Genomic DNA, 23,118 nt, shown 5'->3' on the forward strand with positions numbered 1-23,118 from the left:
GGATTAAGGGTATGAATAGCAACGCAAATGTTGTTGAGGGTGTCTACTATCACTCATCCAGAACAGTGACACAGATGAGCAATAAGGCAGAATAAGGCAGTAGGCAGTAAGGAGAGATTTCTGGATTGGTTGCTCTTGTGCTTATGGGAGATTTCAACTCCTCAGTCATAAACTGGGAAGAGCGTACTTACACAAGTAAGGCTGGAAATTCCCAAAGCGTGTTGAAGATAAATTTGTCACATGTACTTGGTGATCTAAATAGGAAAGGAGCCCTACTGGATCTGTTGTTTGAGAATAGGGAAGATCTTGCGGTAGAGGTGATAGTAGGTGGCCATCTTGCCTACAGTGGTCATGAAATAGTTGAGTTCCTCATTACTTCTGGTGTAATGAGGAAGAAGGTCAGCAGAGTTGCCTACTTAGAGTTCAAGAGTGCAGACTCAAGGCTTTTCAGGCAGCTAGCTAGCAGTGTCCACTGGGAATCTGATCCAGATGGTTTAGAGGTACAAGAGAGCTGATTGTTCCTCAAGAATCACCTTTTAGAAGCTTAGCAGCATGCAGTGCCCCTGTGCTGCAAGCTGAGCCAAAGACAAACTTGTCTGAAGAGAGAACTTCTGGAACTAGGACGGAAAGAGAAAATACATCGTATCTAGAAACAAAGTCAGGCTTTACAGGGAGGCTGATGACAGGTATTCAAATCTCAGAAGTAAGCATTTTCTGAAATGTTTCTAAAAGATTAAAAAAAAAAAAAAAAAAAAAAAACACAGAAATAAAAATCTTAGTTACTTGTAGCAGGAAGAGGTCAAGACAATTAACTGTATGACTACATTTTATGTAGAGATAGTAAGTTTTTTAAAACTCTTCTTAATAGCAGTATTTATTTCACAGTAAAAATATTACATTTTACAAATTACTTTTTATTTTGATTAAATTGGACCTGGGGGTACTGCTGCTGTTTTGTTATGCCCAAGCTGAAAGCCGCTGACCTATTTATATACGTGAAAATTCTTTTGACCTTTAACAATCCAGCAAATCCTTACATATTCCCAGATTTGATGATGTTTTTTTTTTAATCTGTTTTCTTTTAAAGCAGGAGCATCATAGAACTGTGAGGAAATTTTGGCATCTTATTGAATGCCATAGTCTTGTTTTTGCAATTTTGTATTAGTCATTGACTCAACTGAGGCTAGAGCAGAAGATGGTGAAGAGGAACTGAATTGCTAGTGTTTCTTGTTAGATGGAGTAATTTCTTCCTTATGACTGAAAAAAATAGGAAAGAAATCAGCTTTGCAGAACTGAGAAGTGACTGAATCTCTATATGGAGACAGAAATCAGTGACCAGAAATAAAAGTTTGAAATGCTATTATAAAAAAAAAAAAAAAAAAAAAAAAAAGGGAATGTAAAATGTTTACTTGTTTCATCTTAATGATGTTTCTTCAAAGCCATTGGCTTGTTTACTGTGCACTGAGTTAGAATTAGATGAGTATGGACAGAAAAATGAATGTGGTTTTCTTTGATTTTTACCTCGGGAATATATATGGAGTACATGAAATTATTGTGAATTCAAACAGTGCGTTGAAAGGGAAGAAGGCTTTAATTAGGGGACTTCAAGTGGTTAGATCAGTAAAACCTAACTGCTACCATCTTTGATTTGTGTCAATATGCCTTCATCAATAACATTTTTTTTTAATTCGAATTTTTGTGTTGCAACTGTAGTGAGGACATCATAAAAGATGTGAAAGGTATGTCACAGGATCTGCAAGTGGCAGGTGGGGTTTGAGGAAGTAAGGACTGCTAAACACTGGGTCTTTGGAGACATGGCAATGGATGGGAAAAACAGTACTTTCAGATCCTGTACTCATCTATATGTAAGGAGAGAAAAATCTTGTTTTGGATTTACACAAGTGTGTTTTGCTTATTTATATAAAATGACACAGCATTTAAGTAGCCATTTTCATCTTCAAAGTAATTGTGCAAATGCAAGCACACTAATTCTTTCAACACACTGGAGAAGTAAAATTATTCCTATCTGACAGACATTAAATTGAGAGAGACAAGTGTCTTGCGCTAAGTTAGTCAGGAAGCCACTGCAAATTCAGTGTTAGAAAACAATTTTTCCTGCTCAGAAATAAGTTCACCTGCCATAATGACCTGTTTTGTGATATTTTGAATATTAGTGAAGGGAAACAGACCATTTTGGACCTCGTTGTAAGTCTCTTTGTGGACTGATGTTTTAACGAAATGATGCAGTTGCTGTGTTTCAGTATTCCAGCTAAATACATCACCAGGAACTTTGCCAAATTGAGTTGAAATAACCTAAATAATGTTGTGTAGGTAGTACCCACTGTCATATTCTTTGGAGAGTGCTAAATAAGCAGTGAAAGGCGAGTTTAGGTTACCTTCATTTTGGATCTAGCTTTGAATTTGAAAAGAAAAAAAACAGTGAGAGAGTGAAGAGCTGTGGAAGCACAGACTCTGAAAACTTCTGTTAAACTTCCCTAGCTGCTTTCATGGTAGTTATTCAGTAGTTGTAGTAGAAATAAATAAGTCTTCCACATCATCTTTGAGATTTTCAGATGTTAGCAATCTAGATTTTCATTACTTCATAATAAATACAGGATGAGAAGAGGCTTTTTTCCTATTGATTTTTAGACAAAAATGTTTTGCTACTCTGAGGACATATGGGAAAACTCAGTTGAAAGACAACCAAACCTAAAAATTCAGGTATAAAGTCTGAAGTGTGTAAAATCCTGCTCAAGAGACTTGTTTCAATTTTGTTGTTGTTGTTGTTGTTGTGTACTTCTTATACAGTGGGGATCTAAGTTAGTGAGCACACAAGTGTAGAAGGTTCAGGTTGGATATTTCATTTTAGGATGCAGTTACCTTAACTGTCCTGACCATAAACTCACTAACAGGCAGAAATATGAGAAGATAATTTCAGAGAAATAAGCTGCTTTATCCAACAGGGAATGGGTGTCTACAGTGGGGGGTCATGACAGAAATCACTTAATGCTTGCTGTGTTATGTGTGCTGAAGTTAGTGTGTGTATGCTGTAATGAGATTTTGGGTACTCTGTCAGGAATTCCTGAAATTCTGTAGCATGCTTAATTTCCTCTATCACTTCTGCCGGCCTGGATGTGGATCTGGACATCCTGATGTAGAGGCTGGTGACCCTGCCTACTGCAAGGGGATTGAAACTAGATGATCTTTGAGGTCCTTTTCAACCCAGGCCATTCTGATATTGATCTTGTTTCTTCTGTGTGTATTCTCTCTAAAGCATGCAACTGCCCTGTTGGTATTATTTTTTTTTAATAGATGTTATTATGTAATTTCATAGGTGTAGTAGTTTCACTGGTATTTTGTTAGGACTGTACAAACAAAACAATTACACCATTGTCTTCAGTATAAAAAAATATGAATCATCGTTAACTATTCTCACTGCAGTATATTTTGATGAATTATTTCCTACCACAGTCATTTAAGGAGAAGAGTTTATTAACATCTCCAGGCAGCATGTTCTGGTCCCCTGTCTTCAGTTTCCATTGCGTTGTCTTGGCAACACAGTGCAAAATCTTACTGTGAGTTTCCAGAAAGGTGGGTTTTGCAGCTGAGTTCTGTGAGGTAATCTCTAGGTTTTCACTACAGAACTGCTCTTCAGCTCCATAACCTTGTCTATAAAGACTTCGTTTCCCCACATTTGACAGTTGGATTCCATGTTTTGTTTTTCAGTCATCTGTTTTGTATGAATCTCAACTGTACAGATTTCCTTTCTAGTCCATTGAGTTCCTTAACATGATGAGATTTTTTTAGAGTGAAAGGTAAATTAAAGAGTAGCTGTCTTCTTTATAGCAAGAGTCAATTCTTAGATTATTTTTTTTAATATCCAGAGATGCAATTGTGGAGTTATGGAGCCAAAGCAGAACACAAATGAAAGAGGTGGCATTCAGAGTTCAGGCTGTTGTTTTAAGGTATCGGTACCTCATTGCAGATGCAGTTTTTGCTTTTTAGAGATGTTTGTAGCTTGTAGACTGGGATTGTATTTTTCTTTTGATGGAAACTGGTATTCTACAGAGCAGTTGTTTAAAAGTGGAATTTACCGTGCAGAAAGCTATTCATCCCTGAGCTGCAGAGGCCTTAAGAGTATCATGTTCTGGATGACTGGGCTTGTAACAGGTGTTCACGTAGTGAAAAAGAAGAAATGCGGCTGTTCTTAACATCTCTGTATAGAGGTTTGTATTGTGTCATTAAGAGTACTTGTTCTATTGTAATTTAATGCAATTTCAGGAAGTGATATGGGTTTAAGTTGGGATTTATTTTCTAATGAGCCAGGTAATTTGGTATATATTGTTTTGGAGAAGCCAACTTGTGAAAAGCACTTGGTGCCTCTTTTTCTCAGTATTTTAGTAATATTACCACTCAAACGTGGAGGGGAGAGAGGAAACAATTTCTCTCCATCAAAGAACATAGGAGACCAGAATCCACACGTGCATCCCAGGCTGCAAAACGGTACTGGTTCAGTGAAGGGAAGAAGTGTTGTGGCTTGGATTTAAAACGGGGCGGGGGGGGAAAAAAAGGAAAACCAAACCAAAACACTTTTATTTTATTTATGGAATTGATTGCAGGTTGGGTGTGGTTAGCTAGTAAGCAGATGATCGCAGATCTGTAAGGGTTAGAAGGGGACCTCTAGAGATCTTTTGCATCCAACCTCCCAGCAAAGCAGGCTCTGTACAGCAGGCTGCAGAGGTCAATGTACAGGTGGGTTTTGAATATTTCCAGAGAAGGAGAATCCACAACCCGCCTGGGCAGCCTGTTCCAGTGTTCTGTCACCCTTACTCTGAAGAAGTTCCTTCACGTATTGGTGCAGAACTTATGTTCAAGTTTATGGCTGTTTCCTCTTATCCCATCCCCACAGACTGTTGAAAAGAGATTGGCCATGTCCCTTTGACTCCCACACTTGAGATATTTATAAACAGTAGTAAGATCTCCTGTCAGTCATCTTTATTCAAGGCAGAATAGACCCAGTTTGCTCAACCTTTCCTCATAGGGGAGATGCTTCAGGCCCTTTATCATCTTTGAGACCCTCTGCTGGACTCTATCCAGAAGATTTCTGTCTTTTTTTTTTGTTCTGAGGAGTCTAAGAACTATGCACAGTACTCAAAGTGAGGCCTGACCAGGGTAGAGTATCACCTCCCTTGACCTGTTGGCCACGTTCCTTTTAATGCACCACAGGATCCTCTGGGCCTTCTTGGCCACCAGGGCACACTGCTGGTTCATTGACGGTTTGTCATCCACCAGGACCACCAGGTCCTTCTCCACAGAGCTCCTCTCCAGCAGGTCATGTCCCAGCCTGTACTGACACTCATGGTTACTCCTTCCCAGGTGCAAGACTCTACACTTGCTTTTGTTAAACCTCATGTGGTTTCTTGCTGCCCAGCTCTCCAGTCTGTCCAGGTTTCACTAAATGGCAAGCGCAGCCTTCTGGTGTGTCAGTCATTCCTCCCAGCTTCGTATCATTGGCGTACTTGCTGAGGGTGAACACTATGGCACTGTCCCTTCATCAAAGTCATTGATGAAGATACTGAACAAGACTGGACCCAGCACCAATCCCTGTTGAACACCGGTAGGCATAGGTCTCCAACCAAACTCTGCACTGCCAAGCACTACCATATCAGTCAGTTCTCAACCCACCCCACCATCCACTCATCTATCCCACACTTTCTCAGTTTCATTGTCAGGATGTTGTGGGAGATGGTATCAGAAGCCTTGCTGAAGCCAAGGTAGATGACATCCTCTGCTCTCTCCTCCCATCTTTGTGATGCCATCAAGAAGGCTACCAGGTTGATTGTGATTTTCCCTTGGTGAATCCATGCTGACTATTGCTGATGACCTTTTTTTCTTCCAATTGCTTGGAGATTGCATCTAGAGCAAGCTGTTCATTCTGGTGACAGAGGTGAGACTGACTGGCTTGTAGTTCCCAGGTATAGTTTCCTGGATTGTATCCTTCTATTAGAAAAACACAAGCATGCATCTTTGTGGTTTCTTTTTTTCAAATTGCTTGGAAGCCTCTCTCCTCCTCCTGGCTGTTCTCTTCCCACTGGTCAGCACCTCTTCTGAGTTGACAGAAATTCTGTATCAAATATGCTGTCTGATACACAATCTCATCTTTATGTCTTATGCACACTGACACTTTCTAATTTAAAATAACTAGGAACTATATATTAAGCTTTGCTGTTCCATTTTACGCCAGTTTCTCAGTGTTTATTAATCTTAATCACTTCAAATTGTCTTTCCACGTGCAGTCAGCGGGCATGCATTAATATGAATGAAACATATGTGTTTTTCTCCTTTCTAAAATTTATTTATATGGTTGAAATGATTGCAAATAGAAGAACTGTAAGGCAGTCTTTAAGTTACAGAGCTCATCCATGAACAATGTTTAGCGTGCACTGGATGGATGAAGAAGTGGAGACACCCTTAGAAGATATGTTAAGTGAGAGTAGTGCAGTCTCAAATGCCTGAAAGCGACCAGCTGTGACAGCATCTCCAGTTTATATGTGAGTGAAGATGTTACAGGTTGCTGATTGTTCTTGTTGCATGGCAACTGCTTTTTTTTGCTGCTCAGGGAATAAAGCCCTCATTAGTGTACAGTAGATGACTTTTTTTTTTTTCTGATGATTTGAGAACAGGAATGCTAGAAGTAAGCTGCATGAATCCTGTGCATTTTGTGAGATCTAAGGCTGTCTAGTGAAGGCAGGGAGAGGAGTTTCTTAAACATTAAACCCTGATGTAAAAAAAAAAAAAAAAAAAGCTTTGAATTTCACAGTGGTGATTTTATCTGACTTCTCCATCTTGGTAGTATTACTATGCATACAATATATTAAGATTTCCCCAAATGATCAAACAGGAAACGGTTAGCACTGAGATGTGTAATTACTTTTTATAATCTCCATGTATCTCTTAGTATTTCATCATGTTATCAGTTACAATTTTGCATTAGGAAGAAAATAAAAATCTGAAATTCATTTTTAATCTGAAAGTATATTATATTTCATTACATTTCCTGACATTTTTAGATATGCTGTCTGACATCTTCAAAACAAGACCAAAAACCCTGTCATTTTGCTATTGGCAAATTATAAAATGTGCATTACAAATTACTGTTTGGAGGCAAGGGAGCCTGATGTTTTTACAGAATGAATGCATAAATATCTGGTGCTTTGTAACTATCCTGCCAGTTCTAGATAACTAAAGTTATTTCTTCCTTTGGAAGACTTTAATAATTTTCATCATCTACCAAGCTTTAAGTAAGCTAATTAGTAAATATAGCTAACCGTTCCAGACACTTTGGATGTGCTTTGATATCTTTAGAGGACCTTTATATATATGTATACAATACCTCACACATCACAGTTCATAAATGTGTTCTATATTTGGATTGGCAAAAAAAAAAAAGAATTGGGCAAGGAAACCTTGAGGGAGTTTTACTGTTTTGGAGGTTTGATTTTGTGTTTAAATGAATGGATTGGATGTGACAATGGAATTGCCATACAAGAAATATTTGGCCTTCACAAGTGTAATATGTATTCATGGTAATAGATGCATTATGCCCACAAGTGCTTTGAAGCATTTAGAAAATACTGGAAAATTTGCTTGTTTTTCATCTGACCTGAAATTCTAAAAATAAGCCTTAAAACTTCAGGCAATTCAGAAGAAAATTATAAACAAAACGGAGGTTTTTTTGAGAAACAGGCTTCAGATTTTCAAAAAGCTTTAGTTTTCTTCTGCTTCTGTACATTTGCAAGAAATGGGAGAAGTATTCTCCTGGCTCACTGCACATAGCTACTGTTGTACAGGTGTTATGATGCTTCCACAGTTAATGTGATAATTCCCAGATTGTGGGAACAATCTTGAAGCTGTCATTCTCAGCACTATATATGTGCATATGTAATATGGGAATGCCTCCTTGTTCATTAAAAAAAAACATATTTTATTTAAAGCAAAGTGGAATATAATACTGTATTCACTTATAAAGGTTGGGAATTGCCTCCCAGCTGAGGTGGGAGGCATTCGTCAGCACAGCTGGAGGTTGCAATCGGATATGAAGTGAAACCAAGGAGATAACTACCTACATGAACTTTGGGAAAGCTAATTGTTGCAAAAGCTCTGCTCCAGAGAAATGGCTCACTTAGTGAAAGCACTTAAATGCGTACCTGTGTTGCATTTGACATTTAAAATGTAAAGTAATATCCTAAGCTAGAGATTAGACTAAATGTAGGATTGTGGGGGAGATGGTAGTTATTTGGTAGTTATGATCCTGTTATGAATCATATGAATATGCTAGAAGACATAGCTTGGCTCTGTGTAGCTATGTGTGTGGTATAATGAATGGTAACTGCAAAGTCCAAAAAAAAGCTTGTCTCTGGCAATGTTTGCATCCCTTCTTTTAGACCGCACCTAGCATACATGTGGCTGCACAGAGAGCAGTGTCACATAGGAGCTATCCTAACCATTAGGTCATCCAGTTCCATATAAAAGCAGTTTGTGCTGGAAAAAGGAAAGATGGAATGTACACACATGATAACAATAGAAGAATGGTAACGAGACTATTTTTCAGTGATCTGCACTGATGTGTATTTGAATCAGTTCACGTCAACTCTGCAGTTGATTGCCGAGTTGTGCACTTAAGTTGCAAAGTCAGCCTTCTTCATGTGTTGGAGAATTAAAACAAATATGAATATGGCTGTTACATTGTCTATTCTCTCTTTTGTGTTTGCTGCCTTTCAGGGAGTAATCTCTTTTTCTATAGTGCCTGTCAAGTATGGCTGTGCTGTTGATTAAGCATGCTTGATGTTATTGTACAATAAGGAATAAAAAGAATAAAGAAAACTTCATATGGAAGTGAGTAATAAACAGCAAGTTGCCGTAACCAGGAAAAAATGCAAATTTTTGTGCTAGGCATTGGTTTTAATGTGAAAATTTGTGCTGGACTGTCTCTTTAATTAACAGATCTTCCAGTTTTCTTTAGTTGCCCTTCTAGAAATGGGTTAATTTTCTATTTGTGTCTTTTTTCCATGAAAATTTCTGGTATTTTATACATGATAGTTTGAGTAGAGAAAGTAAAAATTAAGCAAAGTTTTTAGGGTTCTACATACAAATCAACACAGTGGATTAACACAACTTGGATTTAATTTTACTTCTACGAGATAAACAACACTGTTGGTTTTCCACAGGGGTTACTGTTAACTTATGGAAGTGTTACCCTCTGTTTTGTAGAATAATAGTGGGATAATCAAACATGTTTTACAACCATTCTACCACAAGGTAAGAAATTGTCCATTCTGATCAACGAAATGAATGTTGTCTAAATGGCCAGCAACCTGATGGGAAGATCTTGCTTTCAGTGTGGCTGTGTCTCTGAAGTTAGAGCAAAAAAGTCTTAGCTGGATTTTCCTTTCCAGGTGCTTTCTAGTAAGACATTGGAAAAACTCCTTATGGAAAAGGATAATTATACAGGTCTTTACATATAACTTAACTTGTGTACCACACCTAAAATACAATATTTCCTGTGCATTTTGATTTAAGATAGACTCCTACTACTCACCATATTTTGACATTCTGTGTGTAGTTGATATGTATTGCAATGATTCTGTATGCATTTAATTCACAAGGAATAAGTTAAGAGTACAGTCAGATGGAGGAGAAATAAATTTTAATTTCTATCACAGTTCAGGAGTTTATCTGCTGCATCCATCATACTCCTCAAAATACAGTTGAAATTAAATGCAAAATGATGCACAACTGAGTTTTGAAGCTTCAGTAGCAGACAGCAAAGCCTTTCTCAGTTCAAGATGACAGATCGCTGTCTTTAGTCTAAACTTGTTGTGCGTGAGGTGTGAACTGAAGTTAAGTTCATGCTGTATTTCTGACTCTTGGTAAAACTGAATCTAGGTATCCTTACAGTTTACAGTTCTCCAGATTCTTCAGTTATTGTTCTTCTCCTGTGATTTTTCTCATTTCTGTTATAATTTGCTACAGAACCCAGCTAAATACATTGGGAAAGATTAGGATTAGGATTTCTATAAATAAATACAAGTTTTGTCTTTAAATTCTATTTCATTTAATGGCAGGGTAACACAAAATGAGAGAGTAGGTAAAAGGAATCCAGAATTTCATTATATAATTATCAGAAATCTGAAAAAGTAACTTACACTAGTTTTTACTATTAGAAGGTGGTTAAAATCATTGCATATCAATGTGCATGGACAGTATGGATGCATCTGTTCTGTGTACTTCTTTGTCAGTCTTACAGCTGACAGCCCAGCATCACATCACGCTTGGTTGGGATCTTTCAACCTGTGAACTTTTTTTTTTCTTTTTTTTTAAATTGTTGTAGGATAAGAGTAACCTGGTGTCATCATCTTCTTTTAATGCTGATGACTAATTAGGATTAGATTATTTGTAGTTAAATGCCCCCAAACCTGTTTTACTTGGTACATATGTACATGAATGCTTCATCATATCTCAAGCATTGACCTGAAGCTCTGCAGGGAATGTATCTCTTCTAGAGAAAAAATGAAGAAAACTTCTTGGCAGTTGATGTCTTTGAGTCCCTTCAGCAGGGACTCAGCTGTACAAAGAGTAACTGAAATTCATTTCAAAGAGCAATAAGCATAAGATTGAAGTGGTGTTTGGGCTACAAGTCCTGCAGCGTGGCTATCTAGAATCTGTTACGACTTAACCATGCTTGATTGCAAGTTGTGAGTGAAGCCACTTACTGCTAATGAGTTGCAGATGTGGAAATTTGCTTAGATTTTACTAATGAAGAATCACCTGAGATGCTGATATTTTTGCAGAATCGGATGCTTAAAGATGAAGAACCTGGATATTTGATGATCTGCCCCTTGAGTCATGTTCCTCTCCAGTACATATTTTTATGACACATTAGATTTGTTTTTATTATACGGAAACAGTATGGTGTGCTGTGAGGTAGATTTTAAGTGCTAGCATCTGTCTGGTAAAAATGACAAATTTGCCAGAAGAATGGCTGAAATGGCTGAAAACAGCACTGCTGCAGTAAGAATTTAGTTCATTATACGTATTGTGTTTGTTCATGTGTTGATGTATGGCAGTTGTTCCCCTTTCTTTTTTTCTCCTGCTCTATGAGAGGTCCTCACCTCTTCTGCATGCTTCATCGTCTCTCTCTTGCAGCCTAACAAACCAATCCAGGTAGCCTTACATTAGTCACTTAGTGTCGCCCAAACTCAAAAGTCAGAATGCAGTGTATTTTCCCTAAGTTCATTCTCCAGAGAATAAAATCTTTCAGCAGTATGACAATATATTGTGTTCGGGAACGTGAGACACAGTTTAGGAGTTGTAATGTATCAGCACTGTAAGATGTACAGGACATTTTTTACCTTGAAAGTTGTGAGTTATTTTTAAATACTGTTTTGTTTGAACTTGAACATGCACTGTAAATGAGTAAGACAACTTTGGGCACAGAACTTAATAGCTGTACCTCTGCATCACTTGGCAGAGCTTGGCTTCTTCAAAGCAGGCGTGGGGAAGATGGAACCATTATTATGAAAGAAGTCAGGTGTACCCATACAAACTTCCCTTAGTACTTGTAAGCACTCTTTGTTTCTGCCTCTGCAGCACTTTGTTTAATGTAAGATTAGCTGTCAGAGACACAAATGCAACAGAAATGCCTGTATAAGACTATCCATTAGCCGTCCAATATAACTCAGTAATACTGAGATCTCTTTAGGTCTTTTATGTACGTGTGGAGTGGGATAAAATGAAGAGTCACATCTTCGAAATTTAAGAGTGAATTTCTTTAGATCAGCCCCTATGCTGAAAACAAAAACGTGATGAGGAACTTGGGACACTTTAACAGCTATGATTTTAAGACCATCTCTCAGTGATTCTGTCTTTTGAATTTCAGTGAAGTGCTTTTCATTATTCTCAGAGGTAGATACATTTCCTCCATTATAATTCAAAGCAGATGTTGAATGTAGTTACACGCTAGTTGTGAAACGTTTCTCTTCTAAATAGCTGTTTCATTGTCACATTATAAGGTGTTATGCAAAAAGGAAATTGGTTTTATGGTCCAGTCCTCCTCAAAAGCCTGCTCCAGCCAGAGGATTGCTGACTTACTTGCATAGGGGGTGGAAGATTTGCTCTTTAAATGTGTGTTGAAAAGACAGATTGGAAGACAGATCAGCTGTTCTATTTGTAACACTGGAAATATGCAATTCTCTAAAGATTTCGGCACTAGAAATCTGTCAAGACACTGCACATTACTTTCAGAGAATCTGCAAGTATAAACAAGTGATGGGTATCTGTCTATTTCGAAGCCTGGTTTAAGAGGTGGGTAGAATGTAATGCTCATTTGACAAGTGTTATCCTTTTTCAGCCTCCTGCTGAATTTTACTTTCTGATCTATGTTTTGTAACTTGTGAGTTGACCCAAATTTAATTTAAACCAAAGCAGCATTGTTTATTGGAAATATTAAAAAAAAAAAAAAAAAAGCACCCAGTACTTATATTATACGTATCTGATAAGGAAGATTCCTCGTCAGTAGTTATTTTTCTGTTTTCTTTTGAACAACATTGATTTTTTTTCAGCAGGACTATCAATTCAGTTCCACTTTGAAGTCAGGCTGTTTTTTCCTTGATGAAAAACACTCTCCTGGAAAGCAGTTGCTGTTTTCTGATGGGTTTGGGAAATTGATATTTCAATCCAGCATCCCGTTTGAAAGATACACTTTGATTTCCCAAGAAATGTACAGCGCAGAGATCCATGCTATGCTTTTTTGACAGTATTCCTTGGTGCTTCTACTTTGTAAGGGAATGTTTAGCATTCAGAAACTGTGAGCCTAACACAAAGAGTGGATACTTCTGGGTTGTCTTTTCTTAATTAGTGTCTGGCCTAAACACCAACAAACCATTTTTTTTTCTTGTGTATAGAAATACTTAATTCAGGCGTGGGAATTGAATGCACAGCATAGAGATTAGAGCACTGGTAAATATGAAAATGATGTATTTCCACTGGTAATTGAGAAGACAATAGAAGACATAGCAGCAATTATAAAGACCTATTGAAAAAGTTTTAGAACTTGTGATTCTTGTTTAGAATAAATGGACTTACATGCAGATCTATTCACTGTTTTCCAAAAAAGCAGAGGCGCAGACAGTGTAATATGACAATGATTTCCATTTAGTTCACATAGCTTTCATTAGCAGTGTACTAGAGAGCCAAGCAAATCTAAACTGATTTTCAGAAATTTCACAGATTCTCCCTTTCTCCCCAGGGTTCTCTGATTGAGAGCTCTGCAGTTTGAAACGTTTGTCAATTCCTGAGCTGTGTTAAATCTTACTGGTTCACAGGGGTACACTGATCCTTCTCAGCAGTGAATCTAATTACTGTGCTTTGGTTATAGAATGTCTTTCTCACCTACTCTGTTACAGTATGGTTTTTAGTTCCTGGCATACAGTATATAAAGAACGACACTTAGGAGTCTTCCTTTCCTTCTAATGCTGTCAAAAAATAAACTGGCCCCTCTACTTCATTTTCCAGTTCACTGTACACTGAGGAATATATTCTTCCTTCTTATTTCAGGAAGAGAGGAAAGAAGTTGAGGTCAACAGCTTACCCAGTACTGAGCAGAAAATAGAGCTCTGAAACAGCTGAATAAATTGTGGGTTTCTCTTCAGCATGATCATTGACTGGCTCCTTTAGATCTTGCTGATGTGTCACCTCTGTAATTGCAGCTTTTTGGAAGGAAAAAAAAACAGGATCAGTGCTTGTGCGGGAAGCGTGCATTTTGTGAAAAAATAGACCAATAGAAATGTGAAACAACCAAGTCAACTTTTTAGCCTACCTGTGTTGGCATTGAGGGTTGTTCCACAGTTGAATTTAGGCCCTAGGTTCACTATGTGATTTTAATGCTACCTATGGAATTTTCAGCTACCTACTGACAACTATCTTAAAATTACAGAAACACATGGCAGTTTTGTTCTTGTTCTTATAGGAATTGAATGGTCATTAAAGAACTTCTGAAATGGCTGAGGAATACTGTGGGAGCTGAGAAAATCCACAGCAAAAACAACTGTAGTGACCTCTAATGCAAGAGAACTGAGAATATCTTTGGCCGTGTGATCAGAGATAAATACAGAGGTCAATACAAACCTGCTTAGTTGTGCTGAAGCTTGAGCTTGATGTGGGTTATGAATTCCAGGTCAAGTGACCTGAGAGTTGCAACATCTCCAGAATTATAATGCTACATTTTTATAGTGCTGGTACCATGCTGTGTTGCTGGTAATATTTACAGCCACTTAGACACTTTCATTATTTTTTCCTCCAGCTCAGAGTTGCAGAAACATTTAAAAGAAATTTCTCTGTATTTTTTTCTTACAGAGAAGAGAAGGATAACAGCTGGTCTTTCTTTACACTTAAACTCTACTGTATGACTTAATTGTTCTTTATTCCTCTTTCTTTAATAACTCTTGTAGTATAACTACATCATGTGAAATTGAGCTTTCTTAAGAGGGGGAAAAAAAAAAAAAAAGGTAAGTGAGAAGGGAGGGCTTTGTAGCTGCTTAACAGTGAGGATAATTAGGAAGGTGTAGGCATACCAGGGGATATTCATGCTGTGTGAGGAAGGTATTTTGTGTTAGCTCTGCAGCAGGAATTGCAGACCTACTTGCCTTTTGTGGGCTCCTTGCAGGGAGCAAAGGTACGTAGTGCAAATGCTTAATTCATTTGTCTGCAGTTATGGGGATGTCTTTCTAAGGTTCAAAATCTGGGAGAAATTTGTCTTCTGGCAAAAAAAAAAAAAACCACCCAGAAACACAAAACCTGTAATAGTGCTGCAGGTAGTAAAACTTTCATGTTTTTAGGTGCAGAAGTAGAAAACAGCTGGACTATGATCACAAAGTCTTGCAGCAGTTTGATTCCTCTTCCTTAGAGTATTCCTTTCAGTATGCCTTTATTTTGGCAGCATGTGAAATTTACGTCTGACTTCTGTACCTTATTTCTTTTTGAACCTTTTCATTATTTGAAGTAGTTTTCATCAAGAAATTCTAATGGTAGCTTCAGGAGGTAGGTATAAGGGAGGTATTTCTGACTTACCTGAATTATTTACTTTTCTGTGAGGGGCCACCTTTTCTGCGATCATCTTAAGCAGTATTGTTTTGGAGATTCTGCATAACCTTCCAGACCTGAGAATTGATAGAATTTTTCAATTCCACAATAGAACATCCGATACTTTGATACTGCCCTACAGTGATAAGATAATCAACCAAGAATTTGTTCTTGTTTTTTCTTGAATAGAACACTGATTAGTGAAATAACCACTGAAATGCATCTATCACACACAGTGTTTATCATGGCTTTGCTGTAGGCAGTTTCCTACTGATGTGGTGTAAACGTAGCAGAATAAGCCACAGGTGTAATGCAAACATAAAGATGTTAATTCTGAATTTTCTACTGTGTAATGCAAAAACTTCCCATGTGAAGAATGCAGATTTCTGTGATGAATTTATATTTGCTATATAACACGTACAAATATTCTGAACTCTCTCATTGCTTGTCTGGCATTTAATTATTATTATTTTTTTTAATTGTTATATGCTGAACTTAGAACTGAACTTAGAAAATTTGCCTAACATACTTATTTTCTTGTAACAGAATCTGGTTCTCCAATAACTGCTTCTTGTGTTGGTTTGGGGAACTCTACAACGCCTCCACCCGGACAGGCAGGAAAACCAGTGCCAGGATACAATGGTAAGGTTGCTAGAAAACCATATTGCTTATGTGCAATTTAAGTGCACTTTAGTTTTTAGACCTCATAGGGAAAGCATTTTGCTAACAGGTTTTCCTCTGTCTTGTAACAAGAAGCTCTGTTTTTTTTTTGTCTTGTGAAATGTGACTGTGCATAACAAATTCAGAGTAATTATCAAAATTGTTGATCAGCTACTTGTACTATTATTATGCAAAAGGGATAGCATGTATTTCTAAACTGGATGTAACAAAGATATGTAAAGAATACTGTGCTTTAAGGCTTTGTCTACAATTGCACTAATTTAATGAGAAGCAGCAGTAAAATGTATTGGCATGTTGGGAAGAAGAATGTTAGTAATAACCATCAGCAGAAGAGGAAATAAGTAGACAAATAATTGCTTTAACTTGCACTTTGAGTGTTCTCTCACATCTATATTATCTATTTTCAGAGCCTAAATAGATTTGTTTTGGGAGATGTACATCAAATAATCACGTCTTGGAGACTCACTTATTATTATTTTCTTTTGATGCCACTATTTCATATGAGGAGTATCCTGAAGTGCATAAAGAGAATTCTTAGTGTAACAACAATGCCTTCCACTGATACGTCACTAGTGAACTAACAAGCAGCTTGTAAAATTTTCTGTTGGAAAAATGAATTTTCCTATTAACCTGTTTAATTCTTTTTTTTTTTTTTCTTCTTCTTTTTAAATCAAAGCCAGTATGCTGCCTGTATGTACAGATGTGAACTCATTTTTGAGAGGTGCTCAATGCAGTATCTTCTAGTAGTTGTGGAGCGTATTTATTTCCAGCTGGGAGAAATTGCAGGCTATGAACAAACATTAAAAGCAAGAGCATTGTCGGGAAGCTATTTGTGTGTAGAGAATGTGGTTACAGGATTAAGAATGCAAAAATACTTTCATACCTGGGAATTCTGATGTTAACACAAATTTCAAGAGTTCTTTGAAGTCCAAAAAGTAATTAAATTTCTTAAAGATCAAATTATCTTCCAGAAAGATTCTCACATCCTTGGGCAGAAAAATCCTTGCTCTTTTTGATTCTAATAGATACAGATTGGAAAGAACATTTAAGAAAATAGCCACTTTCAGCAGATCTGTGTTTTGCCATTTACAGCATGAAGACAAACTATAGGTTAAAAACAGCATTAAAACAAAGCCATAAATTTAGGGAAGAGTGAAAGAATGTAATTGCATTACACACGCTAGAAAAAATGTTGTGCCAAACAAATCTGTGAGGAGCAAGAACATAAAAATGATTTGTGTATTTTTGAAACATGGCATCAAATGTAAATAAGTAATTCCTTTACACAGAACAGAGGAAATACCTTAAAACATGCAATAAAAAGGAAAAAAAAATAAATCAAGTGAATACTGAAATTCATTGAAGTTTTAGGATAGAACTGTACCATTTTCAGTCTTTGTTTGAAGCCAGTAATGCTCAGTAATGCAGCCATTCATGAAATAGTGAATCTTGAAATTACTGTGTACTGACTGCTGTCACCCAGGTCTGTTCTGAGGTTGTTTTGGCTGCTGTTACTGTATCAATGAGAAGGGTTCTCTGTGCCATGTAGAAGATTTTGTATTCTTGGAATATATGTGTAACTTGTAGTGATTTTCGGATGTTAATAGCATTTTATTTATGCTATGACATATGCAGAAAGCTACAAATCTACTTCTTTTCTTTAAATACAGCCAAAGTCTTTCAAAGCAGCATTTATAATTTCAAAGTGTAATGGTGCAAATGCATTTAAATGCAAATGGAGATACCATAATAATTTCTAGCACTTTTGCTTTAAATCTGACATTGAGTTGTACTTACTCTTTGGTCTGCTTCTACCTTTTTCAGATAATTTCATAGCACTGTTCACAAACTGAAGCAAGTCTCACATTTTGAAGCATTAAGCCTGTTATTCAGTTATTCAGTAATAAAGTAGTAAACAGTGTAGCATCCACTTTCCCCAGATTTTAGTACATTGAAATGCATTTTACCAAGAAGGGGAATAAATACTGGAATTCCTACCCTCATAAAATAAACTCTTTACATCTTACTTTGATATAATAAAAATAGGAAAATAAGCTGATGGGGAGCACTGAAAGATACGGGGTGTGTATCACTCTATTCTGAGTCTAAATTCTCAAAATGTAACATTTCCATGTTCTCGTGGCGTGTAAAAAGATGTAAGAAAGGAAAAAAATGTTTAAAGATTTGAAGTGGATTTTATTTGCAAGTCTGCTGTTTTTCATTGGAGTGTTTTTTATATTTCCACTCGTGCTTTTGATCTCCTACCCCTGTTTCTCCTTCCAGCTCACTGAGCTGAAGAACTGACTGACTTGCCTGTCTACTGAGCCCTTGTTTTCAAAGGGCTCTTCAATTACTTAAAAAATACCATCCTCTGAAGGAGTGGCTTCAGACAGATATAGAGCAATTACAGATGTTTGGCTTTCTATGGACAGACAGATAACGATATAACTCATAAAACTCTTAGCAAGGTTTTACTCAGGAGTCTGTCATCCTCTCTTCCTCATTTGCTCTTTAACTTCTTAGTACAGAATGTAAGATTATTTGTATTAATTTAATTCCAGCTGAACGTAGCTTTATTTGCTTGGGCAGTCTTCAAAAAGCATTTTTTAAATCCTTGTCAGCCCAGTCTGTCAAAAACATTCCTCTCTGTTTTTCCATAGTTTAGTCATTTCACTTTAATTCCACTCATCTAGGCCAAGTTAATACTCTAGTTAAGCAATACCATAGCCAATCTACCATTCCTTCCTTATGCCTGTGCCTTCAGATAGAATGGGTGGTTATGATGGATTTTCCCAGATGACTGCACTGAGGAGGCTATTTCAGGTGTTTTCCCCCAGAAAACTGCATTCTCCATACCAAGATATGATCTGAAGGTGATGGGTCAGTGTCATCCAGGAAAGTCTTCTGTTCCAAGGTCTGGATTTTCTGGTGTTCTCTAGTGTTACCCTGCTGTGTGGCTTTGGATTATTCCCAAGTTATTTCTTTGTGCTAGGCTAGAGTAACCCTTGTTGGTGGGGAGCATCTTTCAGAGCCTCCTGAGAGCCTCTGAAAAGCAGGCACATTTATTTATTGCTAATAACATTTCTTGCATTTGCTAGATGAACCCCCAGTAATCTTAGTTATTTCTTACTTGTCTTATCTGAACCCTTTTTGCTCATATTTTTCATGCATCTGAAGGATACTTCATTATATGCAAGCTTGGATTTTTCAGTATGAAGGCTCCTTTTACTTTCAGTTCTGTATTTCTCCCTTTTTGACTTTGTTCTCTGTCTACTCCCAGAACACAAATATTGTTTAAAGCTTCTTGTACTTAAGACTGAATGTTAATAATGTTATGAGGTCATCCAGTATAGTACTCCCAAATTACTTAATACCTTTCGTTGCTTGGTGTATTATTGTTCTCAAGTGTGACATAAGTTGATATTCATAATGAAAAACTCTTTCCTCCACTTAACTTAACAGGAGTTGTCTTTCCATATTACTGTTTTACAGTGATGATTCTGGATGAAAATAAGGAACCAGTGAAGGCGAAGACTTTAGGAAATATTGTGGTAAAGTAAGCAAAGTATCTTACAGTTAAGAGGATAAGGTGAGGTGGTTGTCTTTTGACCAAAATTCATATATTCAACAGTAACTGATGTTTTAAGAATTGAAAATAGGTCAGTCTCTAATGTTAATTGCAAACTGCTGGAATGTTTAGTGTTAATTAATCTTGAAAAACTGCGGATGAAATTATGTAGGTGAATGAGAGTGCTTTCTGGGGTTTTGTTTTTCTTAAATTACAGCAAAGTTATCCATTTTCTTAATTGCCAGACTGCTGGCACAGGATTAAGCATTGTTGTGGTGAGCACAGTATTAAATTAATTATTCCCTATGCTTCTTCATCTTTCAGTTTAGGGAAATAATAGAGCAGTTGAGATTCACGTGCTTTGGTGTACCGGTGTGATACTACCTGCCCTTTCACTGCCTCTTAATCCCCAGTGATGTGTGTTCTTAAAGAGAGAAGACGTTTCCTGATCTTTGTAAAAAGAGCAAGATGTCTCTGAGAGTACTTTGCATGGAACAGGCGGTTCTGCTGTGGCAGCATTCAGACAATACATATAGGGAAAGATTCCAGCAAAAAACAAGGAGGAGAAAAAAAAATTAACCCCCCCCCAAAAAAAACAAATAAATAATAATTAAAAAAAAACAAAAAAAACAGCCAACAAATCTTTAGATATATCAGCTAGTCATTTATTTTTTTTTTCAATGCAATTTACCAGAATCTTGTCAGATGAGTTGCATAAGATTTTTTTGAAGCACAACTTTTGTAGGACTTTTTCTTAGATATGGGAGCCTCTGTTTAATAATGCTGTGAACATCAGTTACATTTCGCTTATTTTCTGCAGTCTCCCTGTTTCCAGAACCTTTCTGTACATAAGACTCAAAAGGTTATTGCTTTCCATAGCCATGTGCCAGCTGCGTATGCTTGATGTTTCACTTGTGTTTAAGCAAACGGGATTTTCCTCAACTAGATAGATACAATGTGATTAACATGTTAGCTCTGGCCTTCTCTGTTTTCACTCACAGAAGATACTTAGGTTCTGAAAATATGTAACTGCCAGCAAATACAACTCCCAGTAGAAATACATTAATTAGCTTCTGTTCTGGTAAAACTAAGGGGAGTGGTGGTGACTCACATTCTTCATACTTGCTTAGATGAATGGAAGGAAGTAAAAAGACAAGCATTAAATCTCAGGGAACTGAAGGTTTTCAGAAACCAAAAACAGTGGGACAGGTGTACCGATACTGATGAGTGGTTAAGGAGAGAACTTCAATGAGGGTTGAGGCAATAGGCAGGTGAGCTGGAGATGAGATGCACATATACTGCAAGCACTGGAGCATGCTGTAGAAGCACAGCACTGAATATACAGGCTGTTTCGCTGCATGGTGCTTGCTTGGGAGTCTGAGTTTCTAAACTGAGGAGTTTGCTCGGACGTATTGCTGTCTAATGTAACTAGACTTGTGTGGAGACTGAGGTATAGTATCACAGGAGGTTGTTGTACTGCATGACACAGATGTATTTTCAGGTGGAAGTCTATGCCCTGTCTAACTTTGAGCACTTTAGGCCTAGCCACCAGGACTCACAGACGTATGTTGAAGTGCACAATCTTTCCTGAATCAGCAGACTTAGATTTAGACATCATTTTTCTGTGACACCCATAAGATTGTGCATTCATTCCACTGTGGAGTATGAATAATTTAAATTGCTCAAGCCTTTAATAAACTGTGCTTTGCGGTGTCACTAAAGTAGGTCAGAGTGAAAGGCTATCTTCTGAAGCTCTTGTCTCTTTAGTGCCTTACTATTGCCATCATAAAACTTGGGTTTGTAATCATTGGATACAGAAAGATATTTTAAATGAAAAACATGTCACAGGCATTTAACTAGGATGGAATAAATAAACTTCCAGATGTGCTTATGTTTCTCTGCTGACACCACAAAGCTTAGCTACCTAAAGCTAAGTGAAATGAATTCCATCCTTAGCAGCTCTCTGCTAAACAAGCTGAATTACATCTGCAAACAGGTAGATACCATTTCTGAGTTGTAACTTGGTATTTATGTGCCTGTCAGAAGGGGATATTGCCACATGAGGAGATCCTATTGGGGCTATTGCCAAACTCTTGAAGTCGAGATTTATCTTCCCTGAAGCTGCCCCATATTTAAACTTTTTTTCTTAAGGGGTTAAAAATATGTTTATGATTGATTTTTTTGATTTCATCTTTCTTGGCATGGTTTTTGCTGCAGCCACACAAATCAATAGGGTAGTAGTGAGGAAATTTTTCTTCCTTTTTTTTTTTTTTTTTTTTGTTGTTGTTTTGCTTTTGTTATACAATGTATTATTTAAGGTAGGTACAGGGTAGCTATTATTTTACCATATCCTTATTGTTGTAATAGCCATTCTGAAATAAGAGGAAGAGTAAGGGAGAAATTACACTATTTAAAAAAAAAAAGATATGAAAACAGTTTTAGTAGGTTAATTGTCATCCTTCTTTCTGTTCCAGTGTTTTTTCTGACACTTTTTCAAGATAGTAGGACCTCCTAAAATTCATTCTTCAACTTAACTGTTAAAAAAAAAAAAAGTAAACAAAAACAAGGGAATGTGCTGAGAAGCTCTAGGAGACCGATTCTGGATGTTTTATCACTTGCAACATTTGAACCTCCAGTCTGTTAACAGAAGTTGGCTTTAGAGTATTATGGTATGCAGCATGTTAATATTTTGTTCCAGGTTTTGTTCTAATAAGTGACAATTTCCTCCAGTGTTTAATCATAAGAGTCTGTGGTTGTTAGGTTAATCACAACACATTTTCTATCTTCTGCTGCATCCAGCTGACTTATTGTTTAGCATTAAAAACTTTTTTTTCTTTTTTCTTTTTTTTTTGGTATTAGGTTTGATTTTCATAAAGCCCTCCTGCAAAAGAAGCCTTTCTGCATTTCTTCAGCAGACCAGTATTCACACTTAGAATAGTGGGGATGATCCTTGTTTCTAGCAGATTTTGCTTCTCACCTCAGGGTCCTCCCCATGTGTCTGAAGACAGTTGGGGAGTCAGGCTAGTTTTGGCTATTCCTCTGTCACATACTCAGCAGCAAAATACAGTTTACTGCTTTAGAAAGAAAAAGGCTTGTACAAGTGTTTGCTTTGTCTACAGCATACATGAGCTGAGAAAATATTCTTCAGTATTTCTTGGAGAAGAGTATGATCACACAGTGCCTACAGCACAAGCTGTGCAAAAGTGGTATGATGCAGCTCTTGGTTATTTTTAGCCCAGTGTAACTGCTGGTAAGGACCGTTGGGGGCTGCCTGAAGCCTGCAGTGCTTGTAAGTATAGTATTTAAAATGTCTGTTCTTGCAGTGAAGTCTTAAAAATATATCCTGCAAGAGTCAAATAGTTTGGAGAGATCATTCTTATTACTCTGTCTCCCTGCTCCAGGTGTATTACCTTCTTTACTCATACTTACCTCATATAATCATCATCTGTGTGCCCTTTGGAGAGATTTTTTTACTGACAAGAATGTGCATAGAAGCTAATTTACCTGGACAGTGCAATAACATTTTGACTTCACAATTCTTCCAGGATAAAGTAATCAAATGCAGTATCATCAAATTTATGATGAAAGGAGAAGAGAAAATGAAGACAACTGCAGCTTATGAAGATGGTTTTGTATAAAGTGATTTTAAATGTACATTTTTTTGAGCTAGAATCTCTGAACATGAAAGGTAGTTAACTTAGAACTTATTCTGAAGTGAAAATGATAGCAGC

General features: G+C 37.0%; 1 protein-coding gene across 2 annotated transcripts in view; it reads left to right on the top strand.

The window, feature by feature from the left end:
• Nucleotides 1-23,118, top strand: part of ACSS3 (acyl-CoA synthetase short chain family member 3) — a 76,720-nt gene that overhangs the window by 42,245 nt on the left and 11,357 nt on the right. For both annotated transcript variants that reach the window (XM_042815465.1, XM_042815466.1), the window contains 2 exons: nucleotides 15,685-15,780; nucleotides 19,312-19,375. In XM_042815465.1, coding sequence (XP_042671399.1) covers nucleotides 15,685-15,780; nucleotides 19,312-19,375 — 160 coding nt within the window. The remainder of the gene's footprint in view (nucleotides 1-15,684; nucleotides 15,781-19,311; nucleotides 19,376-23,118) is intronic.

Source organism: Centrocercus urophasianus, unplaced genomic scaffold (assembly GCF_019232065.1).
Source record: "Centrocercus urophasianus isolate 14NV4802_14NV808 unplaced genomic scaffold, USGS_Curo_1.0 seq_15, whole genome shotgun sequence".
NCBI classification, from domain to species: domain Eukaryota; kingdom Metazoa; phylum Chordata; class Aves; order Galliformes; family Phasianidae; genus Centrocercus; species Centrocercus urophasianus.